General features: G+C 43.0%; 1 protein-coding gene across 1 annotated transcript; it reads left to right on the plus strand.

Annotated features, from left to right (window-relative positions):
- Positions 1-474: 474 nt before the first annotated feature.
- Positions 475-7,945, plus strand: rerg (RAS-like, estrogen-regulated, growth inhibitor). The gene is made up of 3 exons (XM_079235780.1): positions 475-645; positions 5,210-5,283; positions 6,951-7,945. Exons 1-3 carry the CDS (start codon positions 567-569, stop codon positions 7,359-7,361), a joined length of 564 nt encoding a protein of 187 aa, XP_079091906.1. The 5' UTR covers positions 475-566; the 3' UTR covers positions 7,362-7,945.
- Positions 7,946-19,392: the final 11,447 nt, after the last annotated feature.

Below are 19,392 nucleotides of genomic sequence, written 5' to 3' on the forward strand. Positions count from 1 at the left end.
TGAACTTAGCCAATCCCCTCCTGGTTCCTGGCAGTTTTTACACACTTCCCCCGCTTTCCTCAAAAGAGTCCACACAGAGCTCACAGATGGTTTGGTTTGGCCTCCTACGTCTGTCTGAATGAATGAGATCGACACTTCCGTGCGCCACGTTACCTGTTGATGGTAATTCATTGAGAGAGAGAGAGAGAGAGAGAGAGAGAGTCACTGGCCTGCTGGGGATGTTGTTGTGTTTACTTGTGATGAATGCTGGCGCTATGAAGAGCAGGCTTACCATCCCATAAAAGCCAAGAAGCTCATGTTGAACCTTCGAGAGCCGATGTTTCATCCTGAGGGCTGCTCTGATTCCGCCTTAATGATCTGGAACTCTAGCAATAGATATTAGCATTTAGATGAGAAGTGTATTACAGTGGTTTGGATCCACAGCTGATTAGCTATTACAGTAGACGTGTTGTCAGTGGGTGTAAGGACCACAACTGACAGCCAAGTGAAATCCACTCTATAGACACGACATGCTGTGTTACAAACTCCGACTCTTCTAAGTGCGTCCAGTGCTGTTTATTCTGAACATGTTATTTTTCTTCTCTGCAGCTTTGGTGGTGAGACTTCTGACCCGACGCTTCATCTGGGAGTACGACCCGACACTTGGTAAGACAACAAGATATCTGTTTATAGTACTAGGAGTGTGAGTACTACCATTGCTGCTGCCGCTACGGGCAACTCATGCCTGTAGGCCAGCCAGTCAGCTGAGCTCGGCATGAATCCTGGACGCCGGCTCTCGTTCGTCTGGACAAAAAGTGTAAAACAATCTCGGTTGGTGGTTTTATGAGACGATGCGTGTTGGAACAGTGGCTTCCTGAAGTCTGGGCCGTCCAAAGAAACCAGCGCTTCATTAAGTCTCCATTCAAGCCTCAAAATGTTTGCACAGATTCATATATAACCTGTTAATTAGTGCACTTTACACACTTTACCAGGCCTTTTTTATAAATGAATTGAACCACTGTGAGCTTAATTTAGCGTGGCATCAAACTCCTCATCTAACTCTCGCCAAAAGAGCGAATAAGTATATTTCCCAAAATGCAGAACTATTCATTCACGTATTTATACACAGATACATTTCAGAAAAGGTGTACAAATAATTAATCATGCAGTGAAATAAATGAGTTTCGGTTACTTCCGAAATCACATTCCAAAGCGATGCAATCAGGAGTTTGCCTCCGCTCTCATCAGAGCGCCATAGAACTGGCCTTTCTTTCCACCGACGCAGATGGAAAACATCCTGTACGCTGTAATTACGCAGAACAAAGACATGAGATCTCCTCTGAAAGGTACTTTCTGTTCCCTGGCTGTACCCGACAGGTCAGAGCCTCAGCATCTCCTCATCTCCGTTCATTCTCCGTGACATGCGTCTCAGCGGAGTGCAATTATCACAGTCGGGAGCGTTTCTCTCATTCTTAAAAAATAAATCAATCAATCACCTCAAAACATGACGATTGCAAAGTCTTAGCCAAAAAAAACAGGATCACTTATTTGCCAGGTATTGAATGTGTTCTTTTGGTTCTGCAGTCTTTCCTCGGGAATAATACCCCTTGATAGCTGTGTTGTGCGCACCAGCTTCACACAACACGTGTGCTGTATTCACTTCAAGCAGTGGACACAGTTTAGCCGCACACAAAGGCAGAAAAGAGCGATATGTGCCTCCTTGATTACAAGACTGGCGTCAGCACCAGAGAAAGCACAGCTTGAGGTGCATAATGGGACTGAAGTACAGCTGGAGGGTGTCTGCGACCAATCAGACTGCATGGCTGAAATTACCCATGAAGTGGTCGACACATTATCAAAACCCTATTATGTGAACATCACACAGGTGAGCACAAGATTGCTGCCAGAACGAGGGCTGCACTCCATCTATTACAACATGCCTCACAGGGTCTGCAGCTCTCCTTTCATCTCCATTTATTATCGACCTCTGCGGTCCTTTTAGTGCAGAGGGTGCACTCTCATGCGATGGAGCTTTTGTTGTTGTAGAGTTTCATCCCAACCCCAAAAATGCCAGATTTAGCCGATTAGCACGCATATTCACGTACGGCATGCGCGGGTTGGCCTGTCCTTGCCGCAGCATGTCCTGGCTCTGCCCGGGCAGAGGCGTCTGGTGGACCTCTGTGGGCGAGAACCCAAAGCACATCCACCCGCTCAAGGAAATGGGAAGCGAGAGAAATATTCACGGGGCGGTACGGAGACGGGACGGGGCGGCTAAATGTGCCGATTCAAGCGCAAACAATCACGTATGTCAATGTTTGTTTGGAAATTCCCCCCAAACGAAGATATTATTCAGATAAATTATTAAAGCATTGAAGAGAAAGGAGGCATTCGAAAGGAATGGATTTTAATAGATTTAAAAACGTGAGACTCTCGGGTACGAAGCTTCGAATGAACCGTCATGGCATCGCTGACTTAAAATCGACACGAGGGCCAAAAGAAAATCGATTCAGAAAGTGCAACACAAATACTACAAACTGGAAGGGTCTCAATAGCAACTGTATTCTAATGTGTGTCTTGGCGGCCACTTACAAAAATTCTACTTCCATCAAAAACACATTTTTAGACTAATTAAGGTTTTGCTTACAGCTGTGTCCAATAGTAAATTAGCATTTTGGGGATGCGGTGAGCTCGTCCACAAACACACACCCACTGTTCTTTCAGACACATAAAAGATAAGGAGGAAGATAAACTGTGCAATTCAGCTTGGCTGTTGAGCGCATCACCAAACTGTGGCATCCTGTGTTCCTGCATCATGATAAATTATGCACAAAAAAAACATGAATATGTGCATAAGTAGTGATTTGACTTGTGTCGAGTACATCTGCTGTTACAAGCAGACCAGAATGCAGATGGCCGTTAGTTATCTCTGTCTCTGGACACCATCTGAGTTTGGCCATATCAACAAACGGGATCATGTTTCCAGTTTTGACACTTATAGTCTGGCGTGACAACTTCCTGCCAAAACGGCCCTGAATTATGAGGGCAGAATGGGACCTTGAGATGGGACGTCGGGGCCCGGTGGCAGCAGCAGACAGATGAAGCGCTGCTTGCAGCTGATGGAGCGCTGCCTCCTGAAATAAACTGTCCCACGGGTCGCTGTGAGAGACTCTTGGTTCTCCTCCTCACAGATGCTCCCTCGCTCCCTCTCGCCTCCAGCCAAACAGCTTTAAACCACCACTCCACTTCCTCCGGCTCTCCGTGACATTTCATCTCACATGACGCCGTTTATCCCCCGGAGGGGTGAGCGCACCTGGGACACGGCGGGATGGAAGTGCAGAAACCGGAGCGACAGCGAGCTCAGAATCTGCTATTTTAGACTCGTTTTGGACGAGAATCTGGAGTTCTTAGAAAGGATTTTAGTGTCCCGGTCTGTGGGTTTGAGTTTCTGAACTAATCACTGAGCTATTAGACAACAGATGGTGCAGATTTATCAATTGAGTCACGCAGGGAAGAGGGGAATTCAAAAGTTTTCGAATAAATTGTTCATTGTTGACAACAATTAGATTGGAACAAGCATCCTATATGTTAGCTCGCTATGGAGCGCTTCTGCGTTAGCCTACGGTTTAACATTTAAAGAGGATAATGAATCATGAATAGTAGTAGTAGATGAACTGCGTCAGACGATGTCTTGTTTTTCCATCAAGAAGAAAAAGAAGAAAGAGGCAACACTGATGGGAGGAACAATATGTAGGAATTCTCTGAAAGAAAATACCCAAATCTTGGGATTTCTTTTTCCCCCAACATTGATTTCTTGACCCACTAATCTTTCAAATATTCTCCCTTCACAAAAGAAACAAAAGTCAAGGAAACAGCAGAGCCGGCAGGACATGAGACACAAGCTGAACGCAATTGCAGGTCGTAAAGTCAAAAAGCCTCGAGACGGCGCTTGGCTTTAGCGCTCTGGTTCAGACGACGGGCAGAATCCATCAGAATCTCTCTTCTCAAACAGGAGGCTTTTCTGCGGCTTCGCTGCTCTCTGGGAGGTGTTTACACAGATGGGTTTTTTACAAGGGGGCAATTTAGGCGGATAACGCCCGTGATGTTCAAGGAGGAATGAAAGGTCAAAGCCACAGTTCACACCTGTGTTCCTGTGCCAGGAATAAGAAGCTGTTATCCCGCTCTTTAAAACAGCTAGAGGTGAAGCTCAGGTCACTGAAAGAATCGGCCTTTCTTTAGCAGCCGGGAAGGTCAACAACCTGCCGACCAAAACGGAAGCCTTTGGCTCCAAAGTGCAACGTAATGATTTCTTAATGGAAACAGAACAACAGAAAATGGGAACGCGGTGTCCTTTTTAAACAATGCAGTGTGGGTCACTCCTGGGTTTGACTTCCATTAGTCCAGACGTATGTGATGTCCATGTGATGTCCATGTCTGGAGGGAGATGCATAGAACATGTATGCAGGTGCTGACTGGTTATCCTAGTCCTTTCAGATATCAATCACTTATATAAATGAATGAATGTATCTATTAATCTATTTATTGCTTTGTCTTTGATTGGCATTCATACCAGGGGAAAAAACGACTCTCCAGGGGTCACAGGTATTTATCGTCTCCAGCACTGTGAGGTGAATCTATAATAAATAACATCAACAGGGACCTGGACAGTGAATATAATGTATTAACGTACAAAAGATCAAAATGAATATGCTCTCCTCAAAGCCACCAGACTCCCGTCAGACAACTTCACCTCGCTGGCCGTCATAAAACACATTTCATTCTTCTTTCCACTGTTCCATCAATCACCAGCTCTGGATGAGAGTTTGAAAGGGAGACTGAATAAGTAACAGATATATATATATATATATATATATATATATATTAAGAAGTAACCAAGGTTACATTTTCACTGTTTGCCAAACGTGACACACCAGGAAAAAAGAAACAGAAAGGCCGGTGCAACGACTCGGCATATCTGCTGTGCTACGTTTGCTAAGTTTTTACTGTGTTTAAAAAACCTCCAAACATTCACATTTTGTTGGGTAAAAGGTGTTATGTTCCACACATTCAAGCGTCTGTTTATGTTTATGGTGATATGTAATTTAGTACCCCACAAATACATTATTATGACTTTGAGTCGGGTGTCACCACGATCACAGGAGGAGGATGCACAGTGGACTGAACTTCTAAAAACAGGATTTACTTTTTTTTCCTCATCTTTTGTGTCCAACAGAATCAACGTATCGTCATCAGGCCAACATCGACGATGAGGTCGTCACCATGGAGATACTGGACACTGCTGGGCAGGTGAGACCAGTTATCCCCGTTTCCCTAATCCAAGCCTGATGCAGAAAACTGCAGAGATCCTGATGTATACTCCCTAGTACAGGTCAAACTTCCAAAGCACTGAATACAACACTTTCCCATGATGCAACTCAAAATCGTATTTTATTAGACACCCGTTCCTGGTAAATGCCTTCGTCTTTCTACGCTCCGTTCTATTCCAGTTTCACAGACCGTCTGTTACATTTAAAAGGTCAATCTGACTCAATGTGATTAAAAAACACAGCTATCAAAAACAGAACAAGATATCTTCCGGTAACACAAAGCAAAATAAAAACACCTATTGTAACTCATATGTTATATGTACTGTATATATTCAGTATATATCTCAATACTATATATACATATGGATAGCATTGAGAGTAACACTTTTATGTAAAAAGAAAACGGAAAATCAGCTCCAACACTCAGGTATCGGGTTGCCCTTTCTGCCATTTCTTACAGATTTGAACCCTTATTTAAGACAGTAGTCTAAGTAATGGTAGGAGTAAACTTGAGCCAGGACGGCTCTCTAAGATGAACATTTCCTGCAGTCTGGCAGAAGCATTGCCGGGTCCTGACCATGAGGGAGAGCTTGCGTAAGTCCTCGGGCAGAAGATAAATATGCCGCAGTGCTGCGTAGGTGTTCTGCTTGCGGTTGATTTCCCCTGCGACACTTCAGCCAAGTCATCTCTCTCTCTCATTATATTGTAGTCTATTTTCAGCTGGCATTAGGATGAGGTCTGAATGTTTCCAGACGCGGCTGAATGTTGAATGTCAGGCCTCTCCCTCCTCTGATTGGAACAAAGCACAGTGCTACCTCTGTCGTGATTTGCAGCTCATCCATTCCAGGTTCAGAAGTCGGTCAGGTACACAAACGTCTCGCTCTCGTCTTTCCTCCGGAGGGATGTGGTAATTTCTCAGCTTCCTCCAAGAATAATTATGAAATCCGGATCTGTGTGGTTCCCTCCAGTCCGATTACAGTTTGCAGTCTGCCACACGACCAGTGATGTAACTATGACCACATGATCAAATGGGGAAGGTATGCCTGAACGGCTGAGGAATTACAATCCTGGCTGAGGCAGGTGAGGGAGAGTAAAGGAGCAGGGGTCAAGAAATGGAGACAAAAGCTTCTCTGTATACCAGGACGGATTCTTTCTATGTTCAAATGCAAATATGCAGAGAAATATTAAGTGTGCCGCGACCAAAAAATGCACTGATGTCACTCATGCAACAAAAACGTATTTACGTTTAGCTTATGAATGTTTTTAGATGATATTTTTGAGAATCTGGTTTGGAGTCACAACATGTAATAGAATAGTTTTACACTGTGGGAAATTCACCTCATTGGAGAGAGTTAGAGAAGATTCTGTATCGTAACTATGAAGCTACAGCTAGCAGCCAGTTAGCTTAGCACAAACACTTGAAACAGCCCAAAAGTAACACCATCCAGCATCTCAAAGCTCACTGATTAACATTACATCGTTTTATATTTTGTTGGTTTTCATCCTCAACAAAAACATGCTCTAAATATAGATAATGTGGTTTCACTGAAGAAGTCCATGCTAAGCTAACTGACTGCTGGATATTAGCATACAGATATGAGACCAAATATGTGTTTTTAACCATTTGTTTTGGGGTCTTTGCCACAGGAGGACATCCAGCAGAAGGAGGGTCACGTGCGTTGGGGCGACGGATTTGTCATCGTGTACGACATCACCGACCGGGGAAGCTTTGAGGAGGTGGCGCCGCTCCGAAGTCTCCTCGAGGAGGTGAAGAGGCCGAAAAACGTGCCTCTGGTCCTCGTGGGCAACAAGTCCGACCTGGACCACGTCCGGCAGGTCGGCACGGAGGAAGGCGAGCGGCTGGCCGCCGAGATGGCGTGCGCCTTCTACGAATGTTCGGCGTGCGCCAATGAGGGCGGCACGGTGGCCGAGGCCTTCCACGAGCTGTGCCGCGAGGTGAGGCGCCGCAAGGCCGTGCAGGGCAAGGCCCGACGCCGCAGCTCCACCACGCACGTCAAACAGGCCATCAACAAGATGCTGACCAAGATCAGCAGCTAGGGACGAGCCGCCGGCTCATGTAAATGTTTCAGAGCAAGTATTGGCTCTGGAATGGACGAAATGTGACTGTTGTGTGGAATGTGTTCTTTACTTTACTCTCATGTTACATAAAACAAAGGCAATGTCTCTGGAAGAGGTCGATCATGTTGTCACTTCAGCGTGGGAGCCGTAACGGAGGATTTGCCGTCCTAACTTCTGAGCTCATTTGGATCAAAAATAGTTCTGAGGTACTTGTTCGTTTCTTTGTATCTCGTGTGTTGGGGGATATTGTGATGTGCCCCCCACTTCCCCTCTTCTGCCTGCCATTGCAACCGACGTTGTAAATCCACGTTATCCTGACATGAAACGTTTCTGCTGTGGACTCGCTGTGTTTGGAACACGTCCCATTCAGGGATGCTCTTCACGGCTGTATTTTGAAACACTGTAAACTACAGTGTTTATGATTTGATATGTCGCCAAAGCTGTCCCTTACGTGTGTACAGAGCCCCAAACGCATCTTGTTGAAATGGAACATGTTTTAATGTACGTGACCTGTATGATACAAAAGAAACATCTGTGCACTCGTTAATTAAAAATGGACGTGTATCCCACTGGTTTTCCTCTTCATGAGTCCATATGTTGGGTTGACATCTATGTTCGTGTCATCGCTGGGCGCATGGCGTTCCACAGAAGCCGTCGGTGGATTCAAATAATAAATATTGTGTCTGATACGGACGCCTTCAGGCAGAACATCAAAATGCCACATTAACATAGCGGCTGTTTAAAATAGGAGTTCATATCAAACTCCTGAAACTCATTTGCACCCTCAGGCTCTTCTGGTTTCTACGGCACGGTGCCAAGAATTTATGGCTTTGATCAAGTAAAGAAATGATAAACAACAAACCTGAAGTGCACAAAGAATAAAAGAAGACACTGACATATTTAGTTTTTGCTATGATTATGGAAAAGGCAGCACAGTTTCAATGGATAAAAAATAGAATTTGACGGACGATGAGGCAAGTGATAGAAAGTTTCATGGTATCAAGTGGGATATATTTTGTTTTGGTTACTCTTTATGTTCAAATTTAAATTATGTATTTTAAAAAGGTGCTACATTTGAATTTCAGGGCGTTAATATAGCTGCAAACTATTTTCCATGCAAAGATAAAATGTAGTGATGTCTCCCTCGGAGTGTGTTGCAGTCTAAGCTTCTCTGTTCACGCATGCACGATAGTTACCTACGCTGCCCTTTAAACATGTACAAAATACATCAAAGTTACATTGATTTCAAAATGATGAACACATATACCGTTTATTCTCCCGGAGGCAATGCAACGAGCGGTGAAAGCGTCTCCGCTGGTAGAGCTGCTCATCCTGCTTCTGATGTTGAATGTTGTCAATGTTGAAAGGTCATTACGAATACTTTTTTATTTAGAATCAAAATCATGACACTCACAAGGCTTATTAGTGGAAATACATTTAATGGTTATTAAAAGAAACCCTAAACCATAAATAGTATCAAGAAAGGGGGTTTAATAAAGGATTATAACTTCCTTTTTGTACTGAAACTAAATAATTAAGTAATTCTCCAGACAATTGGATTCATAGTCTCTTTACAACACTGGTACAGCTCACCAGGCATCAGTTTTCTGGGCAATATGGATTTTAAAAGACGCAGGTCTTGAAACATTTTTCATTTTTATTGCCTTGAGGCCTGCAATTAAAACCTATTCAAACAAACGTTCTCTTACTTCCCATTTAGTAGCCGAGGAAATGGAAAAAACCGTAACCCACTTCTGTCACAGCGCTGTGTTTAAAAAAGGAAACCTCCCACTAAATACACCCTGCTGCTTCAAATAGATTGCTAACTCAGGGACGGGACACACAAATAAAACTGCTGTCTTTAGTGTGTGTGTGTGTGTGTGAGGCAGAGAGGAGTGGCCCGGCTATCTGGCAGATCATTTACCAGAGGCCACAATCCCAAGAAAAGGAGCCGCGAGGCCCCTCCCCCTCCCATCACTGCACGATGAATCCAACAGCACAGAAAACATCTCTTAGTTCAGCTTGATCAGCTCTCATTAACCTCCAGCTGTTTTAAATGCTGATGCAGCATTATTGATCCTCCGCAGCAAAAACACAACAAAAACAACAACATTAGAGCTGGGTGGTTACATGAGAACGACTGTACTTCTCCCTTTACGGACCATGGAAACAGAAGTTGACAAAACAATCTCACTCCATAGAGATGTGATGTGGTCAAAAGCTCTTTAGGGACCTTGAATGGGCCTCGAGGCGCAGTTGCTCTGTCAAGGATATTTGAGTTTTCTACTTTTCAAACCGTTTCCCTTCACTGCCAGAGCGCCTCTAATGAACTAAACTGTCCTTGATCTGATAAAAGTGTTTTTTAAATCATTAGCCTTGTGCTCGGCTAGAGAAACATATTCTGCAAACCCTTTTCGAAAGCCTCTCTCTCTCTCTCTACTCATATCTCTGGAGGGAACGAGCATCCAATGCGCAAAACATAATTTCCATATCCTTGCAGGGAGACTGACATCCTGTTTAGATATGCACCCGTGGGGGAAATGAGCTCCGCTGTGATTTCATTCTCTGTAAGACGAAGATAGAAAGCCGGCAGAGGACAATGTAATGTGAAAGTAAATACAAGTGATTTTAGATATTGACATACGGCGTATTTATTCTTTATGAACTTATTTGATAGCTCGGGACCGTCTTGATGAAATGTTCCATTAGAATGCAGAAACAGAGAGGAAAGCATCAGCAGAGGAAATGAAAGAGCCGGCGGCCCGATCCCTCTGTAAACACTGTCTCTCCTCACCAGCAGAGCATACTTCTTCCCTGAGAGGGCCGGCGACACACTGACAAGCTGTTTAAGTTGAACTTGGAGAGTTTATTTCCAAAGTGCTACACAGAACATCCGCTTTGGAGGAGAGAAACACCATCGGCCTTTGAAAGTGTTAACATTTCATCAACTACAGGCTGTCATGGTTACGACGGATAACACTCTCTTCTGTGGAACCCAAACACACAAAGTGGCAATTACACTTTTGGGGATACAGTTTATACCAAAAAAGTCAAACATGCAATACTTTTCTATGGTCATAAGTATCTATGAGACTAAATGAAAATACTTTATTCTGCCACAATTTCTCTGATGTTTTCCCATATTATACTTCCATATTTTTGCCTTCTCTTCAAGGCAAACAGTCCTTTTAGCTGAGGAAGGTTCCTCGCTGAGTGAAGTGGCCGCCATGATACGAGATTGTCGAATTGTCTAAATGCAAAGGAAAGGAACTTCAATGCTTCCTTTATTAGCTCCTTTAGCATAGGAAACACTGGACCTTCCTGGACAATTCCGACCCACAATTCCTTGCGGTGGCAACATTTAAAGTGATATTTACTTATCATGATCCCAAGAGGAGGATTAGGTCACTCCAGCTATTTTTTTTCTCCAAACTATATATAAATAAATAACCTGAAAAAAGTTGCTGCTTATTCCCCCAAATACTAAATATAAATCCTATACCAAGTATTTATGCTTGTCTAACCATCTGCTCTGGCTTCAGACCAAATGAACAGACTTGAGTGGCATTGATCTTCATCTAATTCTTAGCAAGAAAACGCCCTTTTGGTATAAATGTGGAACTATTCCTTTCACAAGCCCACGACTAAACTGGTAGTTTAGTGACGTTGTTGAATGACGCTTCATTTGACTTTCCCACCAACATGAACGCCGACATACTGCGATGAACTCAATATAAAGTGTTGTGCGGTACAGCACACAACACATTTATGGTTTGAAATCTGAAATACTTACATTTATCATCAGAGAAGCAGCAACCTGGAAAATCTATTTTATTCTCTCTTTACCCATGATGCATCTGTTTTGGGATTCATCTGCTCTCTGAGATGGACGCTGTCAACCGAGTACCATGGACATGATTTGAATTCCCTCCTCAGAAAGAGTCACAACACAATCTGGAGTCGGCAATGTCTTTGTGCTATCCTCGCTTTTCAATAAAAACATATTCCTGTTGAGTTTTTTAAGGTAATTTTTCAAATCTTTGGACACAGAAACCTTTTCATCGCCTCCATCGTGTTTAAACGTTGCTGTACCATTGCAAATGAAACTAAAGCTATGTATGAAGGTTAGGACATCAGTTGCTGCGAAAGTTGAGGGTTTCCAACTCTCCGTCTCTCTCCATCCTGTGCTCTATGAAGCTTTGCAGTTGCCATGACAATCAAGGACTTTCCCTGCTTTGAAGGTACTCACTATGACGACGAAGGCGCTGTTGTGCAGAATAGAGGTTTTCTCTCACGCGCTCAAAGTGTGCTAACGCGGTACACTTAGGTTCAGCTACACAAACCAACCCACACATGCACCAAACACCGTGGTTAAATGGTGATGAAACCTCTGATGCATGCTGGGACCTTCAGGGCCAGGCAGAAAAATTGAGCTGAAAGAAATAGAGTGAATGTTCAATATAGACGTGCAACTCCACTCTGTTCAATCACTGCTCCCTTTCCCGAAGGGGTTTAGTGCACACGGACACCTGCAGCACAGAGATGAAGCATGAAATTATGATTCATACTCATCGGATGGAACCACAACGTTGTAAAACAACGGTAAAAGCTTTCATGGAATTGAAAACGCCTGTAGCACTACACTACCCACAATGCACGCAATGGTTTGGGATAGAAACCTCGTCCAAGCTGCGTCACTATAGCGTGTAAAAAGTGTATTTCTTTACATTTTTCAGTATTATTCTTATTATTTTTGTTGCAAAGCTACATTTTATTGCATCCTTCCTGTTCACATCCACCTCAAAAAAGTTAATTCAAGCCCAACTTGTTGGATTAAAGCTGCATTCATGCACATTTGGTTGCATTTGTATATAAGTCCACTGGAGGAACATGTCCGATGTGACTTGAAGGCCAGCGAGTCCTCCTAGACTCCAGTGAGGACTGCCTGCAGCATTTCCTGGATCATCTCCAGGAAAAGAACGGAGACATGCAGAAGGAGATTTGTAGCCTTAAATCCCAGCGGCATGAAGCTCAAGAGGGCCAATCTCCGTCCCAGCTTGAAAAGCTGCAGAGCGACCTTGAGCAGGAGACGTCCATCATCAACGAGCAGCACGTGAAGTTGGAACAGATAATGGGAGAAAAAGAGGCCCTAAAAAAATGAAGTTAAGGCTGAGAAGATGGCGCTCCGTAGGATGATGGCGGTGACTAAAGCCAACAGGGAGTTGGAGATAGAAAGCTATCTGGAGGTTGAAATGCGATTACACATTGATTTGAGAACAATGGCAGAGACCAGGAAATCTGCAGACATCTACCACCCAGGAGACTGTACTGGATGAAGAGCAACGCAACTCAAGATGATCTGTGGAAGGCAACGCAGAAGCTGCAGACTGGACCTCTGCAGCGGGATGATGAGAAGTCCTCTTATATAAGTTGTTTTTTCACCACTAGTTGCAGATGAAAAGTCGCTGATCCTAAATAGAATTATTATGAATTAATAATAAAAAAAATCTGATGGGTATTTATCTCTGTGGAAAATATCTGAATTTTTGGTCGTAAGCCAACAGTATCATGACTTTGGTACCACTTGGTTTCTCTGCGCCTTCAACGGTGGAGTTGCCGGGTGGAACAATCAGATAAATGGCGTGTGGCGTGAAGCGCCCAGCGTCACTACGGTAACGCTACCAGTCCCACGTGCTCAGTGACAAAAGGAGACGAACAGAAACGAGACAGAAGCCTTGTTGAGGTGTGAAGGTTGTTTCTGTCTCCACAAACAAGGCTGAACGGCATAATGCTGATTGTATAGTTATCAAGTACAACAATATTCAGCAATGGTGGCACATCACGCTCATCACCAGGTTCATACTTTGGGTTTCTACAAGATCATGTTCTTTAATCTTCCAAAAACTCTTTATTTCTTGAAGTGCAACTGGAAGTGAACTGGGACACATAGGCATGAAATCTTTCAATCATTTTGCCGATATTAAAATAAGTAACATGTCTGTATTCCATTATTGTGGGTTGTTATGTTATGTCTCATGCAAATGCAGCTTTTCTCTTAAGTGTCTGGTTAAAGGGCTCAAGTATCAACTGTGTCACAGTCACATAAAGTCTGTTCTGCAAAGCTAAACAGAGGGACGATGCTGATATAATATAATGTCTGTAAATCACTTTGCCGGTAAAAAACCTCACAGAAGAATCCCAGACTGTTGTTACAGATCCTGCAGCAGCTTTGGTTTCCTTTCCATTGAACTAATGTGCGTCAGAGATAGTTTGTCGCTGAAAAAAAACATGAAGAGAAGAGATTGAAGGTCATGTGCACAGTTAGGAGGCAGAAAGAAGATGGATCTGAGGAAGGACGGATGTTGTCTAGGAGGACAACGCCCCCTTCTGGGTGAACTCATTCACCATCGGAGTTTGAAACAATCCACTCTGCTTTTTTCTACCCGAAACACAACTTCCAAGGTGGGACCCGATGAGGGAGAAACACGAAATGCAGATGTTTATTTCTTCATAAACAGTGCGAAGCAGTGTTGTGGAGACAGGCTGGTTTGGGGTGTTTACAGGCGGTGGCTGCAGGCAGGCAGGGGCCTGAGCCAGATGGGAGATGTGACATTCCACCTTAAGAATGCAAGAAATCGCACTGGCAGCAGATTACCATCAGGCTGCTAGTGGCCTGGTATGCAACACGCGTCTCAGACAGAGAAACAAATGCAACGCACAGGACAAACCGTGAGGAAGGTTGAGTGTTTCATGGGTCAACAGGACAACACCGAACCTGAATGATGGCTCACATCCACTTATTCTGTGTGGGCGGAATTCTTAATGAGCACGGTGGTGTATTGCAATGACATCATATGGAGGAAGGATCATTTTCAGAAGAAGCATAATGTCATGTTATGTAATGTGTATTTTATCTCCAAATCATCTGCTGTTGAACACAGTCTGGGTGGTCTGCAGTCGGCGACCTTCTCATACCGTACCCTCCAGGCATGTGCTGCTTTTAATCCCAACACAACCGGTCTTTTATTAAACTAGTCATCACTTTATTTTCTGACTTGTTCTGAGGTCAAAGCACTTTACTTCACATTAACTGGGATGTTTTACACGTGTGTTTGGGTGGATGTGTCTGAGATAAAGAAGGAGCAGATATGTCCCGAAGCTTACTAAATTAGCATTGTGTGCCTTTTGTGTCAGTAGTGGGCTGATGCTTGCACACGTTTTCCTTCATTCTGTATCAGCACAACACAGCCGGGAAGAATGACACGAGGGAAAATAAAGATTCATTGGCGGAGTTGTGTGCGTTCTTACGGATCCACAGAGATCATAATCTTCCGAACAAGCTACTCCGGATGAAATGTTCAAGGCCACGAAACAAAGAGGTTGGTTTCCTGTGCTTTGCTGTACTGTATACAGGTGTGTGTAGTTAGGCAGGTACACAGTATATGTGTGTGTGTGTGTTGGTAGTGCATACCGCTATTGTGCGGGAGCTCTTAGTTTAAGAACTAAATCTTAAATAATTTAAAATATTTAATAATAGCCTCTGTTTCCATGGTGGCAACCATGCAGCAGCCAGCTCCAGATACTTTTAAAACAACCTCATACTATTTCTGTCCTATATTGTAAATTGTTTTGGTAACCGTGGATCAAATGATTGCGTGCAGCGTGATGGTGACGAACCCCACAGCGAATCCCCACCCGACTCTGCAGCTCCCGTCAGCTGTGGGGAGCGTTTCAGCACCTTCCGGATCATTGTCTTGGATCTCTGGACTGCGACCCATCAGCTGTTCAGAGACTCTGATAAAGACACTTTTAAGGCACCAGCTCAGGACCAAACAGCAGAGAGAAACCCGTTAGCAACCGGCTGGTTTAGCATTTCCTTCAGGAGTTGGTGGAGACCAAAACAAAGATACGAGGAGCGGAAATATTGGACTCACATTCAATCAATGAATGCTAATGCAACTCCATATCGGCTGGAAGTGGAAATTGTCAGCTTGATTCGGGGATAACATGTGAATGTTGCTAAACACATAAAAAAAACGAATAAATTACCGATAACAAGGTTGAAAAATCGACACAAAATCTCCACTAATACCCTTTCAAACTTTAAGACTTTTTGTGGTGTGAACTATTTTGTGAAACACGGTGTCAGACCCATTCCGACGTGAAGTGGTCTTCAAAATATCTGAGTGGTGATGCCATTTGTTTGAACAGCGATAACGTGTGCGTGCGCAGTGACATATTCATGACTGAATGTGTTTCATATTACCTCTGCAACATTAGCGCCGTATTCATTGGAGAGCTCGACGTGGAGTGGGCAGCAGATGAAAGGCAGCAGGTTTCCCTCTGCGCGGCCTCGCGTTGCCAGTCAGCTTTTAACACCCGGAGCTTCATGCCAAGAGCAATGAGTTACGGCAGTAATCCAAGAAGAAGGGATTTTGAGATTATCACCACATATTCTGCTCCAGTGACCATATATGGAGACATGAGGCGCTCTGCGGATGACTGATAGAGACTGGAATGCACCACAGGTATAATAAAAGTTGTTACCTTTAATAACAGAAATCTTGCTTTTCAGACAAAAGAACAAAAAAATACATAAAAACTAAATCATCTTAATACTAATAAATTACAGTAAACACATGAGATGCATCGCACGTCTCACAAATAAGCAGCCAGACATTAAAGATCACGTGACGACCGAGTTGACACACCTGAGGCACACAAGAGGGGTTGGTTTTCATGCCACATTTACACCAATATACACAACGTTAATACACTTAAAATACCATACAATACCATCCACCATTCAGCAGAGAGGGAGGGGCACAGTGGACTAAAGTATCGGCAAATAAACCAACGGCGTTATGGCTCTCATTTACAAACACCACATCTGAAGTGGACTTGTTTTTCCTCGAGTCTCTGTGGCTGCATATTCAACTGTTACCAATCAGTTCAACACACCTGGACCGAGCCCGTGACTCAACCACGGCACGGCCGAAAGAAAAGAAAAAGTTCAACATTTACGTTTACGTCACACGCTGTTAAAGAACACGGCTGCGGCATCTGTGACGTCAACAGGTTTTTAAAAAGAGAGAGTGGTTCTGGTGAGGAAGCCTCTGGAGGCCAAGAACAATTTCAGAAAAGAAATCTCTCCTTTATCTTTATTTTTCTTCTTGATGGGTGATGCCCACTGTACGTGCTGCAGCCAAAAACAGAATGAAATAAAAAAGGGTACCAGGGCCAGATAAAGCGTATATGAGAAACATAATGCTCGGGTCTTAGTTGTTGAATGCACACTATCAAATAATAATTCCATTAGGGGATACTAAAAGGTGTCTATTTTGGAGTGATTGAGTGATAATGTGCTGGTCGTTACATGGAAGGCTTTCAGCCTCCATCCTGCAGGAAAGCTCGTCTCCGATCCTCCTCAGGTTGACGTCACAGACACTACATTGTTGTTTTTCCACAGTCGCTGAATCAAACTAATCCCTTTCGTCTGACGGTCTCATTTCACAAAATATGTTCCAGTACTACCACACTAGAGTCAGTTTCTGCAGAGCACTGCTGAACTTGAGGTAGTTACTCATCACCTTTGCGGCTCAGTTCCAATCGAGTCAAATGAAAAGGATCAGGTTCGTGAAGATATAACTGCTAACTGAGAGACTTTACCTGGCAACAGATTAAATAAAAAGCAAATCTACACTGGTGACATCGAAGTGTATCTTTCATCCTGACAGAAGTACTAGTAGCACATACTTAAGCTGCATGGTTTGATTTCTTACTGCCCCCAAAGGGCAATACATGCTTCCTAATGCCTTTAAAGGGAACGGACACAGTGATTTAAATCAATTTATTAGTGACGTCACAGCCATTATTGCGTGGCATATAAGGGATAGTTAATCCTAAAGGTTAAGTTATGGCTTATCACACTGCAGTATTATATACTAAGTGGTAGGCGTCTTCACAACAAAGACAAAACAATATGATATACACCTTCAAGCGGACTCGCAATGAAATACTAATTTGGTCCATTTTGACGCAAAGCCAAAGGCGATGAAAGGCTTGCAAAAGTGCTCAATAACAAGACACTTTGAGATAAAGCTGACTGCAGATCAGAATTTTGCTTTTACAAACAATCCTCGGAGAGAGCGGTTGGAGCGAGCGTGAGAACCAGAGTGCTGTAAAACATAATGACAATGAAGGAAAATATCACGAGCACAGACTTCCTGATGTTGGAAGGTCTTTCTTTTTGTTTTTGCCTTTCCAAAAAACAAAAGTATACAAGCAAAAAAAGTAATGAATGGATGAAACAATGCATTAGTCTGCTCTAAGGTAAGCAGCTAAGGTTAGCATGTCTAGCTAACTAGCTTACTGCCGGGTGACCTTAACCTGTGTAACTTCCAGGGATGAGGAGCATTTTATATGACTATTCTGTGGGGTTAAGAGTTATGCAATTAAAAACAAAGAAAAAAAGCCCACACACATCCAATGCATAATATTTCTCCCTGTGTGGAAGCTAGTCGTGGATGCTACATACGGTGAAGGCTAACATTAGCAGCTCTGGCTTACTTTACATTAGATTTGAGCCAACATTACTCGAGATAGCATTACATGTCCCGTCTTAAAAGCCTTTACTCTTGAAGCACTACAGAGCTTTCGCCTCAGGTGTTTGGCACAATTGTGCATATTTAACACCGTTTTACAGCATTACTGTTTTAAAACAAGTCAGTTGGTAACGTTAAGAAGTCAGGTAGAGACAGCGTTGTCAACCAACTTATGAAGCTAATGTTAGCTTCATTAACTAGCTAGCTACAGCTGTACCTAACAGTTGTTATTTTAGACGTGTTTTTGGTCAAAAGGAAAGAAAAACACAAGTTGCCAAACCCTCGCAAGATGGCTGAGGTTAGCCATGGACCTTGAATGGTTAAAAGGTGCATAAGACGAAGCTAACAATGCAGGTTGACATTACTCCACTACATCTTTACAGAGCTAATAGTTGTTTGTTGCTATATTAAACCTCAGAATCATAGTTATTGCACCTGAAAGGTGAGGCATTGACCTCGAATGGTAAGATTAGGATAGGTCGCCGGGCAGCGAGTCTCGCCAGAGGTTTCGCAACTTGTAGCATATTCAAACTGAAGGTTTGACAGGCAGTAACTAAGAGGGCGGGGCTTAGCTAACGATCTATTGAGGAGCATGACAAGTGTGATTTTGTGGCTCCACCCACTAATGATATAAGTGTTATTATTTCCCCTCCAGAGCAACTGTTTGTAGAAGTAAAACTCTGCATCATTGCTTTGTACGGCTGTTAGTGATGAGCACTGTATTGTGTATTTTTGACAAGTTTGCTCACATAGAGCTTTTTTTTTTTTTGCTCAATGAACAAACAATGGTAGTTGTTCATGTTTCTGCCAGTGAGACTGACAAAGTATCAAATAAAAGCTTGGTAAAAAACAAATAACCAAAGAGACAAGCTCCATAGTTTAAAACAAAATGAGCTGGAACTTATTATCAATATAATTATTGCAAAAAATGGGCAGTTCATTTTTTATGGTAGTATCATCATGAATTATAATGCTAAATTTACAACTTGAACTTCACACACATACGCACCCCAACACATCACTATTATTTGTATACAGCTTCATGCACTTGAATAAGATTGACCTCAAAATCTATCCAATTTGTATTGTCTTTCTGTTTTGGGCTATTTGGAGTTGGGATTATAATTATCTTTTAACTCCAGTTTCCTCAGAATGAAAAACATATCTAGACTAATTCAGTTTGTGGCACAGATAACTACAGCGCCAACTACAAGACAGCTCGATAACTTCTTGCAAAAAGAACAATTTATTAGACTGTGATTGTGCTCTGCATGGAAAGCCAAATATACCGTCGATCTTTTGCACCGTGGATGCACCAGTATTCAGTTGGTATTGTCAAATAAAGTAGCTTACACTCCTTTTACAGAAATGTTAGCATACAATGAAGTTTTCATCTAATAAAGAAA

This window comes from Taurulus bubalis (genome assembly GCF_910589615.1).
Source record: "Taurulus bubalis genome assembly, chromosome: 20".
In the NCBI taxonomy this organism is placed as follows: domain Eukaryota; kingdom Metazoa; phylum Chordata; class Actinopteri; order Perciformes; family Cottidae; genus Taurulus; species Taurulus bubalis.